Source organism: Emys orbicularis, chromosome 25 (assembly GCF_028017835.1).
Source record: "Emys orbicularis isolate rEmyOrb1 chromosome 25, rEmyOrb1.hap1, whole genome shotgun sequence".
Classification (NCBI taxonomy): domain Eukaryota; kingdom Metazoa; phylum Chordata; order Testudines; family Emydidae; genus Emys; species Emys orbicularis.
The window spans coordinates 630192-653106 of NC_088707.1; the positions used below are offsets into that span (position 1 = coordinate 630192).

The 22915-nt window shown below is 45.7% G+C and overlaps 1 protein-coding gene across 2 annotated transcripts in view; it reads right to left on the reverse strand.

Moving 5' to 3' along the window:
* NBR1 (NBR1 autophagy cargo receptor) overlaps positions 1-22915 on the reverse strand; it is a 35168-nt gene continuing 12253 nt past the window's right edge. Inside the window, exons 9-22 of one of the 2 annotated variants that reach the window (XM_065422801.1) lie at positions 22344-22508; positions 21533-21739; positions 20130-20289; positions 19306-19593; positions 18519-18665; positions 17895-17970; positions 17219-17329; positions 16351-16512; positions 16090-16224; positions 8419-8782; positions 8050-8144; positions 6988-7069; positions 6036-6141; positions 1-2921 (exon numbers count right to left, since the gene is read on the reverse strand). In XM_065422801.1, coding sequence (XP_065278873.1) covers positions 2748-2921; positions 6036-6141; positions 6988-7069; positions 8050-8144; positions 8419-8782; positions 16090-16224; positions 16351-16512; positions 17219-17329; positions 17895-17970; positions 18519-18665; positions 19306-19593; positions 20130-20289; positions 21533-21739; positions 22344-22508 — 2272 coding nt within the window. In that variant the 3' untranslated portion in view covers positions 1-2747. Of the gene's footprint in view, positions 2925-6035; positions 6142-6987; positions 7070-8049; positions 8145-8418; positions 8783-16089; positions 16225-16350; positions 16513-17218; positions 17330-17894; positions 17971-18518; positions 18666-19305; positions 19594-20129; positions 20290-21532; positions 21740-22343; positions 22509-22915 lie in introns of both variants that reach the window. The other variant, XM_065422800.1, reaches the window with a different exon arrangement.

Sequence of the window (22915 nt, forward strand, 5' to 3'; positions counted from 1 at the left end):
ATAGTTAAGAATTTTATTATAAGGACTGAGGCAAAGATTTTTTTTAATTTTTTTTTTACATCACATTTGAAGACTTTAAAGTGCTTATTCTAAATAATATACAAAGACCTTATCTGCACTATGGAATATATTATAAATTATATCATGCATCCATTAACAAAATATACAAAGCCAACAGAAATATATCTTAAGTCCAAGCATACATTATCTAAAACGATCAGGATACAGGAGAATGGCTTAGAGTTATAACAGTAAAACTAACCCAAGCATTATGGAGGGGGAAACTAAAGAGAATAGGTCTTGCAAACTTGAAAAGGTTTCAATCTCAAATGAAGTGAGTTACTTGCAAATCCTTCAGTGTTTAACAATTACTTAAAGTAGCTCAAATGGAAAGTTGTTTAAAAAGGAACCAAAAAAAAACAAAACAAAAACCACCCACTCTCAGTATGAAGGTATGTATTAAGAGCAAAAAGTTTTTCTTGTTGAACAATCCATTTCAAAGTAAGATGCTTACCAGCATGAACTTCATCCTCACCATTTCATTCTCTGTAAGCTTGAGCTACAACACTACACATACAGTTTGCACACATACTGTAGGCAGTAGCGTAGCTGGGGGGGAGCGGGGCAGCGGCCGCTCCCCCACTGAGCATCTTGGCGTCTTTTTAATTTTTACTCACCCGGCAGCGCTTCGGCGGCACGCCCTCACTCACTCCAGGTGTCTTCGGCGGCACTGAAGGAAATGCCGCCGAAGACCCGCGGAGCGAGTGAAGGTCCCGCCGCCGAGGTGCCGCCGAAGACCCGGAGCGCCGCCGGGTGAGTAAAAGCACCGTCCCGTCAGTAAAAGCACAGCAGCGGGTGGCGCCTTCTTTTTTGATGCTCCCCCTGTTCCCTCCACCTGGCTACGCCACTGACTGTAGGTGATGGAAAAGTATTAAACTGCAGTTTTATCAAGTGAGGAATTATCTAGAATTGGTCCACAGCAGATAGAAATGTACTGGGGAAAAACACTGCAAAATAGTCTCACTGTATTTCAAAATAAATGTTTAACAATTTGTTATCTTGCATCTTCTATAAAAATAGGTTTTAAACAACAAAATTGTATCTGATACATATTTTCTTTTAATACTTTATTTAATAGAATCTAATTTATATTTGTACGGCTAATGATTATTATATAGTCAATCACAATACTGATACTGCTTTGGACTCTTTAGCCACATCCTGTCAAAATATTAACACCTTAAATAGAAGCAGCAGAGATCAGAATTTAATATGTTTTCAATACTGTCAATGGTCTGAGTTTTGCTGTAGCAAGGAAAAAAATTCACTTAAACCATGACAGATTCAAAATAAGAATGTAGTCAACACTGCCGTCAAATCCAAATGGCTGGGTTCCAAGTTACAAAGTACCGGCACACTACTGCACAGCAGTGGATACTGATGGTTTCTTGTCATTCCCAAGAATCAAACCCTAGCCCTGACAGGTTTCAAGGGGAATTATTTTCTCAGGTTTTCATCTTTCTCAAATACTGCACATAAGCCGCAATGGCATTGTATCATACAGTATAACTGTATACAATATACTGTAATTGTTACACAGTATAACCTGATTCATCAAGAGACTGGGTAGTTAATGCTGCTGGAGTTAATGCTTTTTTTAAAACCAGAAGTCAACCAAATCCTACCTCTCACTCCCACTCACATTCCCAAACATAACTAGAATTCACACCCCCATATAGGCCTGACCTATCACATTCTTCAGTTCTTTATCACTAAAACAGAAGGTTTGCACTGCAGTGATTTGGAAAAAGTAAGTGTCAAACCTTCATCCTTTGCAAAAGGTCCCTAAGGATTCATAGGTGGACTTTTTCCTACAGTTCTATTCCCCTTTTAGGAAAATATCTTATGTAGGCTATGTGACTTTTTGTTTCTTTGCTGAAGAAATACATTTTGTACTATTCACCATTACAGATACTGTTCAGAAGCTGCTGGTGAATTAATTCTCATGCTTCATTCTATCTACAATGAAATTAAACAATGAAATTCCTGACCTTCATTAAGTACATTTAAATTAACATTGGTTATACTTTCAGTATTTTAAAATAAATTTTAATCATGGGTTTTTTTAGGTGTCTTTCATGTGAGCACCCCCCTTTTAAAAAAAAAAAAAAAAAAAAAAGTGCTTAGGATGTATTTTTAATCTATTAGTACTTCTATCATGCATTAGAAATGTCAATTACTTTAAAAAAAAATCTCAGCAGAAGTGCCAACCTGCTAGCTGTGTGCAGATCTTGAAGATTAGGTGAGACTACATTTCACAGCAGTGTCTGGCCCCTCTTCCCAATGTTTGTTCATGCTGAGGTCAGCAAAACAAAATCTCCCAACTGCCTAAAAACAACTTACACAGTAAAAGAGGAAGTTGTCACTTGTGTTGGAGAAGTTTAAAATAATTCTACTGATCTCCTAGATACAAGAGATTTAGTATCAAATCAGATTTAAAAGTTATTCAACTATCTATCCAGTGTCTAAAGCAAAGTTAAAATTCTGGTCTTTGATTCATAAAATTCTGAGACGCGGGTGGTGTGTTTGAGATTTCAGTGAAGGAACAAATCAAGAATTCAAGAAAAACGGAAATGAAGTGCTTCTATCCCTCAACCCCAAAACAGAAGGAAGCCTGGGAGTAGTCTGCTGCTGTGGTGTTTAATAACAGTCTGGTCAAATACGGGCGCTTCGGCTACCAGGAGGAGTCAATATCTGCTGCTGTACCAGTCATTGTTATTGATCTGAAGCAATTCGGTAACTACTTGCACTATGTTATAGTTGTGTTTCTTCAGCAGTCTCAGGTTTAACTGCCTGTCACAGAATCCCATCTCACACAGATTGGCTAGGAGAGTGGCAGTCTGCTCTTCTGTAGTTGTAGGCTGCTTAAAGAAAAGAGAACCCTTTAAATTCAAAGATGGATTAAAGTGTCGACTCATGTTCCAAATGAATCAAGGTTACCATGTCCTACCCCACTGAAGTCCAACAGGAGGATCACCCCTCAAACTATGCTCTTTGGGGCAGGGACCAGGTACAGCCACCCTTTATATGTGGTTGTACATTTCATCACCCTACATACAGAAACTGTGTATGAAGAGCAATCAGAAAGGGGTAGAACTGAAGTCATGTTGGGGAACCTGAAGTGTCTGCCAGCACTATGGCTAGTACTAAGCATTTCACAATAAGCACCAACTGTCCTAGTTTACAGAACATTTTAGAAAAATCAGTGATCTCTACCCGGAAACACCTGGTTTATTTTATTTTAATGATATGATATCAGCATGTGTTTAGAAATCAATGCAAGTTACTTGCTGGAGAAAACCCAGAATGATCCTAGGACCGTGAGCAAATCATTATTTTAATGAGTAACTTGGTTATTTCCATGAGTAACTAAAGAACCATTATATGCTCCCTGGCCAGAAGATGGACTAGATGGAAAAAAGACCTCAATGGATACGTCTACGCTGCAGTTAAAAACCCTGGGCTGACCCATGCCAGCTGACTCGGGCTGTCGGGGCTCAGGGGAACAGGCTGTTTAACTGCAGTGTAGACATTCAGCCTCGGGCTGGAGACTGGGTTCTAGGACCCTGCGAGGTGTGAGGATCCCATAGCTCAGGCTGCAGCCCAAGCCCAAACGTTTACAGCGCAATTAAACAGTCCCAGGAGCTCTGCGAGCCTGAGTCAGCTGGTACAGGCCAGCCGCAGGTGTCTAACTGCAGTAGAGGCATACCCTAAGACAGGGGTCGGCAACCTTTCAGAGGTGCTGTGCCGAGTCTTCATTTATTTACTTTAATTTAAGGTTTCGCGTGCCGGTAATACATTTTAACGTTTTTTAGAAGGTCTCTCTCTATAAGTTTATATATTATATAACTAAACTATTGTTGTATGTAAAGTAAACAAGGTTTTCAAAATATTTAAGAAGCTTCATTTAAAATTAAATTAAAATGCTGATCTTACGCCACCAGCCTGCTCAGCTCGCTGCCAGCCTGGCGTTCTGTTCACCTAGGCCGGCAGCAGGCTGAGTGGGGCCTGACCTCTGAAGCCCCCACACCCCCAGAAGGGTGGGTGTGGGGGGCTTCAGAGGTCAGGGCAGAGGGCTGGAGGGGTGTGGGGGGGTTCAGAGGTCAGGGCAGAGGGCTGGGGGTGTGGGGGGCTTCAGAGGTCAGGGCAGAAGGCTGGAGGGGTGTGGGGGGTGCAGGGCAGAGGGCTGGGGGTATCGGGGGGTGCAGGGCAGAGGGCTGGAGGGGTGTGGGGGGGGTCAGAGGTCAGAGCAGAGGGCTGGAGGGGGGGTGCAGGGCAGAAGGCTGGAGGTGTGGGGGGCTTCAGAGGTCAGAGCAGAGGGCTGGAGGGGTGTGGGGGGGTGCAGGGCAGAAGGCTGGGGGTGTGGGGGGCTTCAGAGGTCAGAGCAGAGGGCTGGAGGGGTGTGGGGGGGTGCAGGGCAGAAGGCTGGGGATGTGGGGGGCTTCAGAGGTCAGAGCAGAGGGCTGGAGGGGTGCAGGGCAGAGGGCTGGGTGTTGCGGGGGAGGGCAGAGGGCTGGGGTGTGTGTGGAGGTGCAGGGCAGAAGGCTGGGTGTGTGTGGGGGGGTTCAGGGCAGAGGGCTGGGGTGCTCGGCTCGTGGGGGTGCTCCCAGCCCCCTGCCCTCTGCCCTGAGCGGCTCATGGCAGGGGGCTGGAAGGGATATGTCCTGTTCCACCCCCTTCCCCAAGGCCCCGTCCCTACCTCTTCTCTGCCTCCTTTACCCAGGGCCGGCTTTAGCAAGGGGCTGCCGCACACCGGATGAGCGGGGCCGCGGGGCTTTTGCGGAGCAGCAAACACGCTGCCACTCCTCCCCCCTCCCTTTGCAAGGGCCGGCGCAGGGAAGGAAAGGAGAAGGGGCAGGAAAGCAGGCTGCACCACGGCTGGGGGAAGAAGCGGGGGAGGGGGGGAGCTTGGCTGCTGCAGGACGAAGCTTCTGCCTCCTGCTCCAGCAGGGGAGAGCGGTGGGCGGGGGGGCTGAGTGCAGCTGGGGGTCGGAACCGCGGCAGGCAGCCACGTGCCATTCAAAATCGGCACGCATGCCATAGGTTGCCGACCCCTGTCCTAAGAGGTCTCTCCCATCTGCAACTTTTATGGTTCCATGCTGTCAGGAAAAACAGTGCAAAGAGACTTATAATAGGGAGGTAACTCAGTTCCTAGCCATATTGGAATATACAAAGCCTTAAACAGCTGCTGAGATTTATTAGTGGTGGAAATAACGGTGAGATGATTAGCCAATCCCAAAAGGCATACACAACCAAGCAACAGATGACTTATTACACTAGATTAAACAAGGGCCTGCAGACACTCTAAAGAAGTCATGGGCTGAATGGGACACAGGTGATTCACTGAAGGGCAACTGATTTTTCTGGGCTGAGTGGTTGAAACAATTCTCCTTCTTGCAATTGGCTGAAAGTTACATTACACTGGAATATTATGACATCAGCTGTCCAATCCCATCGCTATCTTATACAAGTCACTCTCTCCAGTAACTTCACCTCCACTCAGTCAACAACACATAACTGTAAATCTTTCCTGGCAAAGGAAATGGCATATCCCTCATTTTTGCATCTTAAACTGCAGAATAGAAATAAACCTTCAAGACACTGGAGTCAATGTGATAACCATACAGAGCTCAGCTCTGACAGTTCAGCCCCCTTTTGACATGATCCAACTTTTCAGATTTACTTGGTATTCAGCCAGTTATTGCTTTGTATGAACTGCTAGGATTACTAATGCCCCCCAATTAACCATCTGTTGTTTGGCTTTCCTGAAGTAGTCAGGGAAGCTGTGCTTGAGTCTGCCGTTGAAACAGTTACTGCCAAACCTGTTTAATATTTTACTGTTCCAAGAGTAAAAGGACAGGAGTTTTACCCCTATACAGGGTAACAAACTCACATAATTAACATTTTAAATGCAAGGTTAAAGTTCTAAACAAACCCCTCCCACACAGTGCGTCAGAAACGAGAGATGCACTGACCTGTTCTGCAATGGCCTGTCCAGCAAACAGTGCTTTGTAGGCAGAGGCAGCAACAGACAACGCTCCTTTAACCAGCCCTCCTGCAATGCTGCTTCCTGGGGGGTGTCTGTGGGGAAGTGGGAGGTTATCTGGAGTCAGTAAAGGCAAGAGTGTGTTTCACTTCCGGTATCTCCCGCTTACAGAACCTACTGAGATTTAAGTCTCATTGGAAAAAATGGGGTATTATCCAAAGGAATCATTCAGAGGCTATTTGTGGAGGTCAGTCCATTTCTTTCAAGAAACCTTATCAACAAGTATAGAAAGAGTGCATTCAAGACACACTCAACAGCTTTCTACAGTGGAACTATTATTTGCTTGCCCACAGAGATCTACAGGGTTGTATGTGGGTATGTAGCAGCATACTGTGTTGCCTGCCAAATACCTCTCTCAGAACAATCCTAACATCCAGATTTGCCATTACCATTTCTGGTCTCTGTTGGTCCCATCTACTTAACCAGATATTGTGCCTGGTCTCTTGACCCTTTTCTGTTTAGATTACTATGCTGTACATCCAACTCCCAACATCTTTATAAGTTGGTTGCATTCTCACTGTGTCTTTGGTTTCATTTTTTCCCCAAGAATCTGAAAGACGTGGAGGCAACAAACCAGATTTTCAGAAGGACTCCGCTCCAACAGAAGCATGCAAGTCAAGGGCCAGATTTTCAAAGTGCTCATCAACTTTGGCCCCTTCATTTAGGTGCATAAATCAGAGCAGAGCTCTTTTAAAGATCTGGCTCCATTGAAATCAGTAACTGAATTTCTGAAATCTTGAATTGAACGTTGCTAAGACAGGCTCCCCCCATCTCCACAGCCTACAAAGAGAACCTATGCCCTTAATTGCTTCTCTTAGTTCAAAGAGATGCGAAGCCAAGATGCATCAATTCTGAAGTGATAACTGATTGGTTTCAATTACCTTGTGTATTCTGGGCACTTCAATTTATTATTATTTACAATTCTTGAAGGTCTTGGTCCAGGAAAGTCTTCATATCTGGGCTCTAGAAATAAATCAAAACAAGTGAGCAGGTGCAGTCAACAAGCATAGTAGACAGCTGTGGTTTGCGTATGCGAACTGAAGTGAGTAGTGAGGTTCCTACAGGCCACAAGAAACTACGTTTAACACAGATATCACAAGCTTGTAGGCAGCCAGTTCACCATACTCTAAGCTGGGTGCTGCAGCTATCCAGTGTTTGGGGATCATGGGATAAGAAGAGAAGGAAAGTACAGGGGTACTTATCTTTCACCCCCACTGCCCTTTTCCCCCTGCACCCTCTAATAAATAATAATAATAATAATAAATTGAGATATCCCATCTCCTAGAACTGGAAGGGACCTTGAAAGGTCATCGAGTCCAGCCCCCTGCCTTCACTAGCAGGACCAAGTACTGATTTTGCCCCAGATCCCTAAGTGGCCCCCTCAAGGATTGAACTCAGAACCTTGGGTTTAGCAGGCCAATGCACAAACCACTGAGCTATCCCTCTGCATTCAGAAAGCACCACTGAGACAGACTGATTTCCACGGGGCCTTTTGTGGGATGCCTAGGAGTCCCACCTCTGCCTCAGCAACATCTGCCTCAGCAGATCTGTCTTTGCCAGAAAATGTGGACAGGATTAGTTAGCACATCTCCAAATCCCTCTCTTCAGGCACACTTCTACCCAAACAAGAAGTTAACCATTGCTGGTTGGATAAATTGAAAAGTAGAAAGGGATCATTTGTGTATAAAAGAATCATTCTGACTGTATACTGTACTACTTTACCCCCAAAGAATTTATAGTATAAAAGACAACCATACGAAGAGCGTGGGGAGAAACTGCATCTTCCTTTGCCTCTATGGCAACTAGCAGATTTTAGACACTACTTTAATAGAAATAATATGCTGCAGAACCCAACAAACAGGTGACAATGAGTAGCGCATGTAGTTAACAGTGTATGTTACGAAGCAGCCGCCTATGGAATTTATAATATAGGCTGCAGGTACCTTCTCTTATTTGATCAGGAACAGTTGAAGGTATTTCCTCTGTAAATGGCAAATTTGGTTTTTGGAGACTATGACTCTGAAGAAAAGAGGGGTTCCTGCAAAGAAAAGTTATATATAAAAACCATGTAGAAAGATATAGAAGCAAAAACCGCAAACTTCAGTTCTGGAGTCAGTACAGGCTGTACAGAAGATTCTTCCTTAAACGGTACAGCAGGATCTGAGACATTCAGACTTGCATATACTTTTCAAACAGCACAAATGTAACTTTTTCAGTTTGCACACAGGGCTCAGGCTCAGTGCCCCATAGACATAGAATTTCTATCTTTAGCATTTTTGTTCTTGTCACAGAAGCACCCACACCCTCCATACCTTTGTGGCTGGGGTAGGGTGCTGACGATCTCTGGGGTCAACGGTACTGCATCCAACGTCTGTGAAGTTGTTAAGATATCGTTGATGTTATGGACCTGAGGCTGGCTCTCTCCTTCTGGGATCACCATCTCCATTTCCGTGTCCATCGCTCTTTCCAAACTGGGCTGAGAGAGGGCAGAGCTATACATAGACTCTCCCAGCGGACGGCTGGTATCGAAGCACTCAGGGAGAATAATGATATAATCCTCTGAAGAAGCAGAGGACACTTGGCTTTGAACTTCATCTTTAACATCCTCCTCCTCTTCATACTCTGCGTCACTAGGCTCCGCACTGAGATTTGCTCCCTCAGACACTGCAAGTTTCTCTAACAGAAGAAAAAGAACGGTGTACTAGAATTTTGCCATTAAGACCAGCTTGGCAACAAAGGCACCATTTGCCTACAAACACAAGACCAGAGCTCAGAAAAAAACAGCAGGACCTTTGATGCCAAGGCTGGCCAGGTTTTTTTCCGTGTGCACGTGGTGATGGTGTGGGCTTTCAACTGGCTGGGAAGCAGACCTTGTCTAAATGACCTTTGGCATGAGATTAGTGGGGTTGCACTTTGTCTTTGCTACTGCCTGGCCTTCCGGCTGTATATCAGGTTGTTTATCCAGTGCTCACACAGGGGCAGAGGGGCGAAGAACTGCACTATGCCTGGGTACTTTCAGTTAGAAAGGCACTGTGACACTGCATCCCATATTCCTCACAGTGATATTATAATAATATGATTATGGCATAATTATGATGCATTTTGTACAAGATGGGCCATGTGAGGGGTCATTGGAAAAATTATGATTTGCTGAATATGATTATCCTATTTGTATGCATGTTTCATTTTTGTATCTAAAGTTATGAATATTGACTAAGTATCTGTATTTCAAATGTGCTTACTCTGGGCGACACCCACAACTAGCCTTCCAGGTACAACAATGAAGAAGCCAGACAGTGCTGATGGCCCATCAGCAAAGACAATGGACCCTGAAAGAACTTAACCTTCCTGTAAACGTTCCAGACAGTCTATAAGTAATGACAGGTTTCAGAGTAGCAGCCGTGTGAGTCTGTATTCGCAAAAAGAACAGGAGTACTTGTAGCACCTTAGAGACTAACACATTTATTTGAGCATAAGCTTGTAGCCCATGAAAGCTTATGCTCAAATAAATTTGTTAGTCTCTAAGGTGCCACAAGTACTCCTGTTCTATAGGTAATGGCTCCTATGACTCAGAAAGGTAAGCAAGGCCATGTGACCAGGCCACATGACTCTGGACTTCCATCTTGGGAGGTCTGTATTTTTCCACAAACTGGTCTAGGAACCAAGTTTAAAACAAAGGGTTCCTGCCATATGCTACAGCAATATAAGGCAGACAGTGACATCCTCTCTTGTTCTTTACTCCCCACACAAGAGGACTCCTGGAAACACCTGAGGAACAAAGACTGAACTGGGGGAAGTGCTGGACCCAGGCTAAAGGGATTTCTAGCCTGCGTATGAAAAACTTGGGGATTCCAAGCTGTAAAGCAAGTGCAGCTTGTGCTTTATGAATCTGAAAGCCTATTTGTACCATCACTCAGGGTGAGAAACTACTAATGCATATCCAATCTACCTTTTTGCTTGCTTGTTTGTTTGAAAAGTGTGAATTGGGAGTGCTTTGTTCCAGGTGGGCCTTGAGTGGGCCTGACTGGTATATAAGGGCAGTCAGCAGCGAACCAGCTGAGCGGCGAACAGCAGAGGCTAACAGAGGGAGTTTGCCTGGGGAGAGCTCACTGAGGCTGTCATCTGCAGGTTTCTCTGAGTAGTTCCTGCAACAGCTGAGGAAGCTCTGAAGAGGAAGGTGATATGGAAGGTGAGCGATCAGCTGTTGTAACCTGCACAGGTTGTGCCATGTTTGTCTTTCTTCCACAGGACAGAAGCGACTTTGTCTGTACAAAGTGCAAGCTGGTCTCCATATTGGAAGAGAAGGTTCGAGGTCTGGAGAAATGAGTATCGACTCTGCGTTGCATAAGGGAAAATGAAGATTTCCTGGACAGACGTCAGGAGATGCTTCTACGGCCACAATGTTCTGAAGATTCAGAGCAGGCGCAGCAGGTACAGACGGATGATGAAGAAGTTTGGCAGCATGTGACCTCCAGAAGGAGAAAGAGGAGCGTCCATGTACCAGCAATGGAGATACAGGTGAGCAATCGTTTTCATGTTCTCTCTACAGGTACTAATGCGGAGAGTGGAGTAGATGACCCATCTGAGGGAAGGGAGCAGAAGGAGACTCCACCGATTGGAAGGCAAAAGATGCACTGTCCTAGGGATGGGGGTTCCACGACCACCACTCCCAAGAGGAGGAGGAGGGTGGTGGTGGTCGGGGACTCCCTCCTCAGGGGGACTGAGTCATCTATCTGCCGCCCCGACCGGGAAAACCGAGAGGTCTGCTGCTTGCCAGGAGCTAGGATACACGATGTGACGGAGAGACTGCCGAGACTCAAGCCCTCGGATCGCTACCCCTTCCTGCTTCTCCACGTGGGCACCAATGATACTGCCAAGAATGACCTTGAGCGGATCACTGCAGACTACGTGGCTCTGGGAAGAAGGATAAAGGAGTTTGAGGCGCAAGTGGTGTTCTCGTCCATCCTCCCTGTGCAAGGAAAAGGCCTGGGTAGAGACCGTCGAATCGTAAACGAATGTTTACGAATGGCTACGCAGGTGGTGTCGGAGAGAAGGCTTTGGATTCTTCGACCATGGGATGGTGTTCCAAGAAGGAGGAGTGCTGGGCAGGGACGGGCTCCACCTAACGAAGAGAGGGAAGAGCATCTTCGCCAGCAGGCTGGCTAACCTAGTGAGGAGGGCTTTAAACTAGGTTCACCAGGGGAAGGAGACCAAAGCCCTGAGGTAAGTGGGGAAATGGGATCCTGGGAGGAAGCACAAGCAGGAGAGCGCAAGAGGGGAGGACTCCTGTCTCATACTGAGAAAGAGGGACGATCAATGAGTTATCTTAAGTGCCTATACACAAATGCAAGAAGCCTGGGAAACAAGCAGGGAGAACTGGAAGTCCTGGCACAGTCAGGGAACTATGATGCGATTGGAATAACAGAGACTTGGTGGGATAACTCACATGACTGGAGTACTATCATGGATGGATATAAACTGTTCAGGAAGGACAGGCAGGGCAGAAAAGGTGGGGGAGTTGCGTTGTATGTAAGAGAGGAGTATGACTGCTCAGAGCTCCGGTACGAAACTGCAGAAAAACCTGAGTGTCTCTGGATAAAGTTGAGAAGTGTGAGCAACAAGGGTGATGTCGTGGTCGGAGTCTGCTATAAACCACCAGACCAGGGGGATGAGGTGGACGAGGCTTTCTTCTGGCAACTAGCAGAAGTTGCTAGATCGCAGGCCCTGGTTCTCATGGGAGACTTTAATCACCCTGATATCTGCTGGGAGAGCAATACAGCGGTGCACAGACAATCCAGGAAGTTTTTGGAAAGTGTAGGGGACAATTTCCTGGTGCAAGTGCTGGAGGAACCAACTAGGGGCAGAGCTTTTCTTGACCTGCTGCTCACAAACAGGGAAGAATTAGTAGGGGAAGCAAAAGTGGATGGGAACCTGGGAGGCAGTGACCATGAGATGGTCGAGTTCAGGATCCTGACACAAGGAAGAAAGGAGAGCAGCAGAATACGGACCCTGGACTTCAGAAAAGCAGACTTTGACTCCCTCAGGGAACAGATGGGCAGGATCCCCTGGGAGAATAACATGAAGGGCAAAGGGGTCCAGGAGAGCTGGCTGTATTTTAAAGAATCCTTATTGCGGTTGCAGGAACAAACCATCCCGATGTGTAGAAAGAATAGTAAATATGGCAGGCGACCAGCTTGGCTAAACAGTGAAATCCTTGCTGATCTTAAACGCAAAAAAGAAGCTTACAAGAAGTGGAAGATTGGACAAATGACCAGGGAAGAGTATAAAAATATTGCTCAGGCATGCAGGAGTGAAATCAGGAAGGCCAAATCACACTTGGAGTTGCAGCTAGTAAGAGATGTTAAGAGTAACAAGAAGGGTTTCTTCAGGTATGTTAGCAACAAGAAGAAAGTCAAGGAAAGTGTGGGCCCCTTACTGAATGAGGGAGGCAACCTAGTGACTGAGGATGTGGAAAAAGCTAATGTACTCAATGATTTTTTTGCCTCTGTCTTCACAAACAAGGTCAGCTCCCAGACTGCTGCACTGGGCAGCACAATATGGGGAGAAGGTGACCAGCCCTCTGTGGAGAAAGAAGTGGTTCGGGACTATTTAGAAAAACTGGACGTGCACAAGTCCATGGGGCCGGATGCGCTGCATCCGAGGGTGCTAAAGGAGTTGGCGGATGAGATTGCAGAGCCATTAGCCATTATTTTTGAAAACTCATGGCGATCGGGGGAGGTCCCAGATGACTGGAAAAAGGCTAATGTAGTGCCCATCTTTAAAAAAAGGGAAGAAGGAGGATCCGGGGAACTACAGGCCAGTCAGCCTCACCTCAGTCCCTGGAAAAATCATGGAGCAGGTCCTCAAGGAATCAATTATGAAACATTTAGAGGAGAGGAAAGTGATCAGGAACAGTCAGCATGGATTCACCAAGGGGAAGTCGTGCCTGACTAACCTGATTGCCTTCTATGATGAGATAACTGGCTCTGTGGATGAGGGGAAAGCAGTGGATGTGTTATTCCTTGACTTTAGCAAAGCTTTTGATACGGTCTCCCACAGTATTCTTGCTGCCAAGTTAAAGAAGTATGGGCTGGATGAATGGACTGTAAGGTGGATAGAAAGCTGGCTAGATCGTCGGGCTCAACGGGTAGTGATCAATGGCTCCACGTCTGGTTGGCAGCCAGTTTCAAGCGGAGTGCCCCAAGGGTCGGTCCTGGGGCCGGTTTTGTTTAATATCTTTATTAATGATCTGGAAGATGGTGTGGACTGCACTCTCAGCAAGTTTGCCGATGACACTAAACTAGGAGGCGTGGTAGATACACTAGAGGGTAGGGATCGGATACAGAGGGACCTAGACAAATTAGAGGATTGGGCCAAAAGAAACCTGATGAGGTTCAACAAGGAGAAGTGCAGAGTCCTGCACCTAGGACGGAAGAATCCCATGCACAGCTACAGACTAGGGACCGAATGGCTAGGTAGCAGTTCTGCAGAAAAGGACCTAGGGGGTCACAGTGGACGAGAAGCTGGATATGAGTCAACAGTGTGCTCTTGTTGCCAAGAAGGCTAACGGCATTTTGGGCTGTATAAGTAGGGGCATTGCCAGCAGATCGAGGGACGTGATCATTCCCCTTTATTCGACATTGGTGAGGCCTCATCTGGAGTACTGTGTCCAGTTTTGGGACCCACACTACAAGAAGGATGTGGAAAAATTGGAAAGAGTCCAGCGGAGGGCAACAAAAATGATTAGGGGGCTGGAGCGCATGACTTATGAGGAGAGGCTGAGGGAACTGGGATTGTTTAGTCTCCAGAAGAGAAGAATGAGGGGGGATTTGATAGCAGCCTTCAACTACCTGAAGGGGGGTTCCAAAGAGGATGGAACTCGGCTGTTCTCAATGGTGGCAGATGACAGAACAAGGAGCAATGGTCTCAAGTTGCAGTGGGGGAGGTCTAGGTTGGATATTAGGAAACACTATTTCACTAGGAGGGTGGTGAAGCACTGGAATGCGTTACCTAGGGAGGCGGTGGAGTCTCCTTCCTTGGAGGTTTTTAAGGCCCGGCTTGACAAAGCCCTGGCTGGGATGATTTAGTTGGGAATTGGTCCTGCTTTGAGCAGGGGGTTGGACTAGATGACCTCCTGAGGTCCCTTCCAACCCTGATATTCTATGATTCTATCTCCCCTTGTAAGTATTCTCACACTTGCTTCTTATCAAACTGTCTGTACTGGGCTATCTTGATTATCACTTCAAAAGTTTTTTTCTTTTTTTTCTTTTTTCTTTTTTCTCTTACTTAATTGGCCTCTCAGACTTGGTAAGACAACTCCCACCTGTTCATGCTCTCTGTATGTGTGTATATATATCTCCTCAATATATGTTTCACTCTATATGCATCCGAAGAAGTGGGTTGTAGCCCACGAAAGCTTATGCTCTAATAAATTTGTTAGTCTCTAAGGTGCCACAAGTACTCCTGTTATTTTTATGATTCTATGATACCTAGTATGTTAAGCTTAGTTTGCGTTTTTGTTTATTTACTAGGTAATCTGCTTTGATCTGTTTGCTATCACTTATAATCTATCTTTTGTAGTTAATAAATTTGTTTTTGCTTTATCTAAACCAGTGAGTTTGAATGAAGTGCTTGGAAATCTTAGCTCAAGGGGCAAAGGCTGTTGCATTTCCCCTTCACATTGATTGGGAGGCGAAGTGGATAATAAATTCATACGGGTCAGGGTTTTGACCAGGGCAGGATGGTACAACTCTGGGGTCCTACACTAAGAAGCAGGTGGTTATTTTGGCTGTAGCCTCTCTATTGCATGTAACTGCAGCTGGGTGTGTCCCTGCCTGTGTGATTGCTGGTGGAGGTGTAGGACCGGGAGCGGGTCTGCAACTTGTCACAGCAGCATAGTGTGAGAGGAGCCCAGGCTGGTGAGTCAGAGCGCTCAGTGGTACCCCAGTTCCAGGTGGCACCCCGGGGAGAACCCGTCACAGGCACCTCCAGAAGTGACCAGGTAGCTGAAACCTCACAACCACACAGATCAATTGGGCTTGCAACTCACCTCCTTAGGGACTGAGTACAGATCTCCAGAGTGCACCCTAGCCCGTGGAAAAAGTGAGGGGATGTGAGAAAGGGACAGGCCATATTATTAAGTGAATGCAAAATGCAACATGCACACTAATTACAGTGAGGACTTAGAAATTTGAGCCTGATTTTCAGTCTTTGGCTAGGCATGCACCTATACACAGATTACCAACTATCAACACAAAGCAAGAAGTGCTCCCATCTAGTTGTGCACACTGGGGTCATGTCTACACTTACAAGCTTACTGCTGCGCCGCTGTAAGAGCGCTTATGTAGCTGTGTTATGTCGACGGGAAAGAGCTCTGCTGTCAACATAATAAAACCAGCTCAATGAGCGGCGATAGCTAAGTTGGAGGGAGAGCGTCTCCTGCTGACATAGCACTGTACACACGAGTGCTTCTGTCAGTGTAACTTATGTTGCTCGGGGTGTGTTTTTTTCACACCCCGGAGTGACAAAAGTTTTTCCGACATAAATGCTAGTGTAGATATGGCCTAACGTGGACTCAGGCTGAAAACCAGGCCCTTCGCCTAGTGTTATAACAGACACCTACCCAACTAGAATTCCCCTTTCAAGTTTTCATTAGCCTGCTATAGTTTAATTCCATTTTGCAGAAGAAAACTGTTTCAAGTGCTGCTCCGTTAGAGTACAGACACAGATTTTCTAACGCAACATGATTCCCTTCCACAGACTTCTTATTGTACTTCAGAGTTTATCACGGGATCCATTACAGCCTTAGAGTCAGGCATTCAAACACACAGTTGACCCCACTGATTGTTTTTTTGTTTTGTTTTTTAAAGGCAGTTCTAAATCAAAACGAATTATTTTGAGAGAAGTCCTATCCTGTGTTAAGAAGGAGGTCAGATTAGATTATTACAGTGGTCCATTCCGGACTCAGAATCCATTTCACTTACCAAACCTATTTTCTTCTGTCTGTTGGCTCTTTGACCCCATTTCCTTGGGTTTGGAAGCAGAATTACTTTTTGTCCTAATAGCTTCTTCACTTTTTACACTGTAACTGAAGGTGTCTTGTAGTGTTTGCAGGGAGCCTAACAGAAGAAACAGGAAGAACAGTTAAAATGCCGAACCCACCTTCAGGGGAGGCAATTTAGTACCAAGGTTCAGCTGCACAAAATTAAATCCAGCCAGAGAACTCAGCTGAGGGGAGCACTCACTCTGCAGCGATTTCTTCCTTTGAGGGGGTTTGTGGTCAGGGGCAGCATCCAGGGTGAGTGAGCGTATGACTGTTTCACATACAAACTGAGTCCCACTCATGTCTTCTTCCCCTTCTTCCAAGTTCACTGGATGTTCAGCCTTCACTTTCACCATGTGAGCATCTGCAGGACAGCAGGCTTCAATTAGCACTTTGCAAGTGCAGTACTCCAGGTTATTTTAGTACAGCTAGAGGAATGTATCACATGGACTGCGTGAAAGGCAGCCTGACCAGGGCAGAGGCTAGCACAAGAAAACCTCTAGGTTTTCAAATGTGATTACTTCTTTGAAACAGATGCATTCCAGAGTTCACTTCCTTTAAGTTAAATATAAGTGAGTAGAATCTTGAGAAAAGCGTGGACCAAAGAGACTGCAGTGTCTGAGCATAACTCAATGCACAACTGCGAGGGGGAGTTCTGGATCAATTCTGGGGATTTTCTAACTGCTGTTTCTCACTGGATCTAAAATCCACGTGAATCCTGCAATCAGAGTGGATCAGCCAATGGTAGATTATGAGCCAGGCATTCTCATTTGTGCCTCCTTAGAAAGGGTTAACAGGAGTAAACATTTGTTTAAGTCACTAAAGTAGTTTGGACTCAGACTCAGTGAGCAGAAATGCTGAATAAGGAGGAACCATTTTCGCTGCATTTCAGGCTACAGCGGCAATTTAAGGCAATAAAAAGGTAGCAACAAATGCAGCTGGAAATACACACGGCTGCATTTGGTGGTGGCAGCAGGTAGGGTTCCTGGTTCCCACTTACAGATCTTAAGCTGCTAGCAACCTAGAGAAAATGGGAAATGGTCCTGGGGACTCCAAGGGTGACTGCTTACCAGGTACTGGTTTAAATCCACTCCCCTCATTCTCCTCCTCTATCTGACCCAAGCCAGGCTTCTCTATCAGAGGGCTATCATGTGGCAGAGGAGACATGCATGGAGTCATGTCTGGAAAATAAAGGCAAAAAAAAGTTTATTTGCATTACAGGAGAAGACTTCCTGCTAAACAAAAGGCAACCTTTCAAGCAATTAGCCATTTTTAGGTTTAGCACCCCCCCTCAGGTTACTTGCTGCAAGGTTGATGGGGACTGTGGGTGTCACGAACAAGCACCTCAAACAGGCTGATCTATGATGCTCCATTGACACTGGCTGGGTGGGTGGACAGAAGTGCAGCCTCCCTTGAGGTCCATCACCTTGTTCATAGTGACGTGAGTGAGAAAGGGAGTCAAGAATGAACGCACAAGGGACGCTCAAAATTCCCCTTGGGCCAGAGCAAGGGGAATTCTGAGTGAAGTGCAGAGAAGACGCTGGAGCTTGGAAGAGCTCATTACTCTACCTCTGTGTCTCAAGAGGCAAAGTCTCGCATGCAGAGTGCCAAATCGCTTCTCCAGCATCACAGTCCATGGAGACCCAAAGGGAGAATCAGCTGTCTGCGTGACCACAGTCATACGCCTCTATTGTAGGCCTCCTGGAATGGGAGATGCTGTGCACCAGAATTTAAGAAGTTCCTTACCAACAGGAGTGTTGTGTGGCACTCGCTCCAGTTCCTGCACAATGTTAATGTCCAGCAGCTCGAAGGACAGCAAATCCTACAGGAGGAAACCCCAGACCATTTCCATTAGTGTGCCCTGCACTGCACCCTCCCACAGAACCTAGCAGCACCACATTTATTATAAATAAATCTACTCCACTTCTCCAGGGGCCTCAGAATTTCAGGCAGACCGCAGCTCTCCAGTAGGACTCCTATGTCCAATGTAGAAGAATAGCTGTGTTTTTAAAATCAGTGAATGGCCAGAAAGAGGGAGACTATACAGTGGGAGCAATGCACATACAAATGCCTTTTATTAGAGGCAAAGGAGGGAAGGTGCCCATATAACTCAGTGTGGAATAGGTTCTACTGGGGTAACAAGATGGGTGGCATACCTATTGTAGTGGCAACAAGTTCCCACTACTGGTTGCTCCAGGGAAATAGTAGTTTTACTGAATCAAGAAAGCTGTGGCCTGTATTTTCCTGAACCCAAAACAGCTGACAGTTCAAGAAGACAGAGGCAACTAACCCCTGTGAATATCTATGCACTTTACTAAAACTAGGGCACAAAATCTTCTTTCTTCTTTTGCCTTTAATTTAGTATTTTACCTGCGCAGTAAGGAGATCAACTGATGGGATGTAAAACTCTCTCTCACTGGGGATATTTTTAATCTTCAGAGGGATGGCTGGCACTGGCAAGTCTGTCTGCTCCATCCCCTCACCAGCCTGCTGGCCTTCTGCTTCTGAAGAAACCGCCTGCAGAAAACCAAGGGCGGGGAGGAGATACATCCCAGGGGCACCTTAGATTAACATCCTCTGATGTTTGCAGGAGGCTCAAAAATATAGGTATATAAAATATGAAGCCAGAATGTTAGGCAGAAAGACAATATGAATATGAAAAAAGCCTCATTCCACCTACTTGGAGCCTTATGGACAAGTGCAAATATCATAAGAATGGTGTCTTGCAAGGTTTCAGTTACAAAATAAAAAAAACCCAGCTGTAATACACTGCAACAATTAATTCAAGGTTCGGCAAAGCAGCAGGTAATACGGGAGGGAGGGATAGCTCAGTGGTTTGAGCATTGGCCTGCTAAACCCAGCGTTGTGAGTTCAATCCTTGAAGGGGCCCATTTGGGGATTTAGTTGGGGATTGGTCCTGCTTTGAGCAGGGGGTTGGACTAGATGACCTCCTGAGGTCTCTTCCAACCCTGATATTCTATGTCAGCAACTACTACAGCAACAAAGTTAGGCCATCTTTTTTAAACAATGGGAAACAACTGAAACAATCCCCAACACTGCGGGAGGATGGAAGCAACTACACCATTGCACCAAATAGAAACAGACACTATTCTTTCTTCCATAGGCAGATTCCATCATATCAGTTTGGGATACTTGCCTCATTTCTACAGGAAGCTTTATCCTTTAGACTGAAACTAGAGGTCTTCTGATTCCTCTCCAGGCAGGCAGTGACTGGGGAAGGATCCACAACAATACTGCACCAAACTCTGGGCCCAAACTGCTCCCCCTTGTGTGACAGCCGCCAATGAGAAGCGTAGGTCCCTTCTAGAGCAGGAGCAATAAACTCGACCGAGACAATCCCCACTTGCCCTGCTGGCAGGGATGGCACCAACACGTCCTTTTTTTCAGAAGACCCCAGGGTCAGATTTCCCCACATGAATTTCAGCTGAAGGATAAAAAACAAAACCAACTAGTTTATTGGCACCCTAACCTCCCCCACACTCACCAGCTCTACTCGACCCTTCTAATGAACCCTTCAGACTTTCTATGTAAGTCACAGTCACGGCAAAGGCTGATAAAATATTGATGTTTCCGTTTTAATTTTGGTCTAGACTAATGAAAGAAAGAGGCTGTGGTGCTATGGTCAGATGTTTGTATGTGATAGAAGCAAAAGCGGATGTATGACAGAACGACCATGCTGTGGGACCCCTCCCCCCCTTGGCAAGTCACTAACTCAATATAGTTTCCCAAAGTTATGGCGGTCATTAACCCCTTTTTTTCAGTCCTCTGCCATCTATTCCTGAGGAGTGCAAGAAGTGTACTCTTCTATGAACAGACTAGCCAGAACCTGAGGCAGGTGTTGCTTTGACTGCAGTCAGAACCAAAATCCCCGTCCATAGCCAATACATACAAACTTTACCTCCTGGAACTTACTCAAGTGATTTACGAGTGTAAACAAAGCAATAGCAAAGGGGGGGGCACCTTGGTGTCTGAGCTCCACTCCACGTTGCCAGTATTCTTCATTCGCCAGTGCTTGATAAACTTTGTCCCTGGTTGTATGTGAGTCCCATCAGGCAAATTCTCATCCACGAACGCTGCACTCAGTGTAGGGACAACAGTTGGGCAGGGCTGGATAGGACTCCTGAGTACAGAACAAAGCACAGAAGCCGCTCTGAAATTGACTGAATGAAGCAGACTGACCTATTTCAGTTGTCATCCTCCTCCTCAGCCTGTGGAAGGCAGATCCAAAGCCCTAGCATTTTAAATAAATATCTTCAACTTAAGTTTTAAAATCCACCACTTAAGCAGTTGGTCTTCCTTTGCTTATAGGGGTCAAAATAAAACACTTTTCTGAAAATTTCCCCTAGTATAGTTACAACATTTAAAGATTTATATTAATGAAATAATTTGTTCCCAGCTGGTTTACTTTCATTTGACAGTTCTTTGGCCTAGATTCAGCAAAGCATTTAAAACACATACTGAAATGCTTTGTTGAATCAGAATACTAGTATCTGGTCAGCCTCATCATTTCCCCTGTAAGGACTCTCCGCAATAGAGGAGTTTAAATGTTCCCCACCCACCCAAAACTTGGAAGGAGGCTTAGGGACAGGTCAATTTAAACACAGTTTCAGGTCCTGCACTACATTTCAAATTGGTGTCCTTTAAAAAAAGTGGAAATATTTCCTACTTAGCAAATAGGTAACACAATTGGATCTATTAAACTCTCCACGAGTATAAAGTAGCTCCAACTAATGTTAATTGGATTCAGACATATGTAAAGGGAAAAAAATACACCCCAATGATTTTAAGGGAATGAGAAACCAGAGATATTACATGTTTTAAATCCGTACATGCATAAAGTAGAATAATGGAAAAGCTCAAGCAGACTTCTCTACATGAAAGACTCCCATCTAATGAGACAAAAGGGTGCTATAGCCTCCATTCTTACCTCAGCATGGTCTTGTGCAAAAACGGTGCACATGGAGTACGGACTAGATTCCAAAAGGAGCCAGTCAGGAAGACCATAAAAAAATGCAGTCTGTTCAACCTCAATTTATGCTGCCCGCCCTCCCTCCCTGTTACACCACCTCAAATTTAAACCCCTCACGCTCTCCCAACTCACAACATGCCCAGCTTATGCTCCATATACACCTGTTTTCAGATTTTTGGTAAGGGATAGGATTTTAACCAACAGCATCAAACCTTGCAGTCCTCACTAGGTCAAAGCTCTCATGGACTCTCACTGCCACCAGTGAGAGTCTCCAGGATTTAGCCTTTCATTATTTCATACAATTCTACATGACATTTTAACCTCATTGCCTCACAGGATCAAGGAACGGCACAGCCATGCACGAAGCGCTGCTCTGGCTCCCAGCATTCCTTACGTGAGGGCACTGGGCTGCAGGCTCTCTGGTGTGATAGCGGGTGAGCCGGTGATCTCCAGCGCATGGGCAGAGTTCCACAGGTGAATCTTCCTGTGTAGCTTGAGCTGCTTTTTGAGCTCTCGGACTTCAGCCTTGCGCTGTTTCTTCTCCGCTCGTAATCTTTGCTTTTCTGCCTTCAGAAATCTTTTGTCCATCTGTTTCTGGAGCCTGCAAATAAAGACATCCAGCTCTGTACAACCTACACTTAGCAACCAAACTGGAGTTCAGCTTCCAACAACATAAACTCTCATTCTGCCAGGAATGTTTCATGGAACACTAAATGAAAAACCTCAGGCTTCTATGAGCAATATCCCAGTGACAGCTTCTGAAGGGCACATTTCTCAAAGGAGGGAAATCTGCGACAATGCCTGAAGAGTAGCTGGTGCAGATATTCAATGTGGCCCTGATGGAAGAGCGAACTCATGGAAGCCACATTACCATACGTGGTATCACAGGGAGATCCTGAACTCGTTAGGTGCTGCAGAACCCAGCTATGAGACGAGAAAGGAGAAGAAACCTCTGCCTAACGATCTCGTCCATCTTCCTGCTGAAGAGTCTAGGACAGTCTTGGATTTCATGTGGCACAGACATATGCTACTCTGCTTAGTCATCGGCTCCATATTCTGGAAATAATGCACATGCCAGTTTCCACTTCTTGCTTTCTTCTATAGCCTCATAAAACCCTAAACAAACCCCAATTATAGGCGTTTTCAAACTGCCTCCTGCAGGCCAGAAGAACATTGCCATGGAACTGAGGCAGCTACGCATTTACCTAACTTGCTCCAGAGCAGCAGGGAGACGAGGAGAGAACTGCCCAACGCTGTATGTCTCAGAGACACACAGACCAGGTCTCCGCAACTTCAACAAGACATGATTGGGATCATGTGCATACGTCCCTGTCTCACACGGGTCACAGATACTGTAGGCTGGGCACACACTGCAAAAGAAGTAAAGGCAAGCAGGTTACTTAAAGGCAAATAAAGGAAGGTGTGTGTGTGTAGGAAAGGAAATCCTCATATGGGTAACACCCCCATCTCCCTAAAGAAGCAATCACTGTATCGGAACCTCTGCATATTAGGCAAGATTACTTGGGTGGAGCAGGAGTCGGCTCCATCATTTGTGCAGCCACCTCTATCGGGAACATTCTTTCCAACCCAACTCCATCCAAGACACTGAGTCATTTCCTCTTTAGTGTCACATCTTGAAACAGGCCTTCCTCAACTCATGAGTGACTGACTGCAGATTGTTTGCAACAGAGGGTAAGAAAAACGAAGCAAAATTCTCTGTAAAATATACTGCAGTACAGTGGATGATACAGTGTAGGGGACAGGACACCAAAGCTCT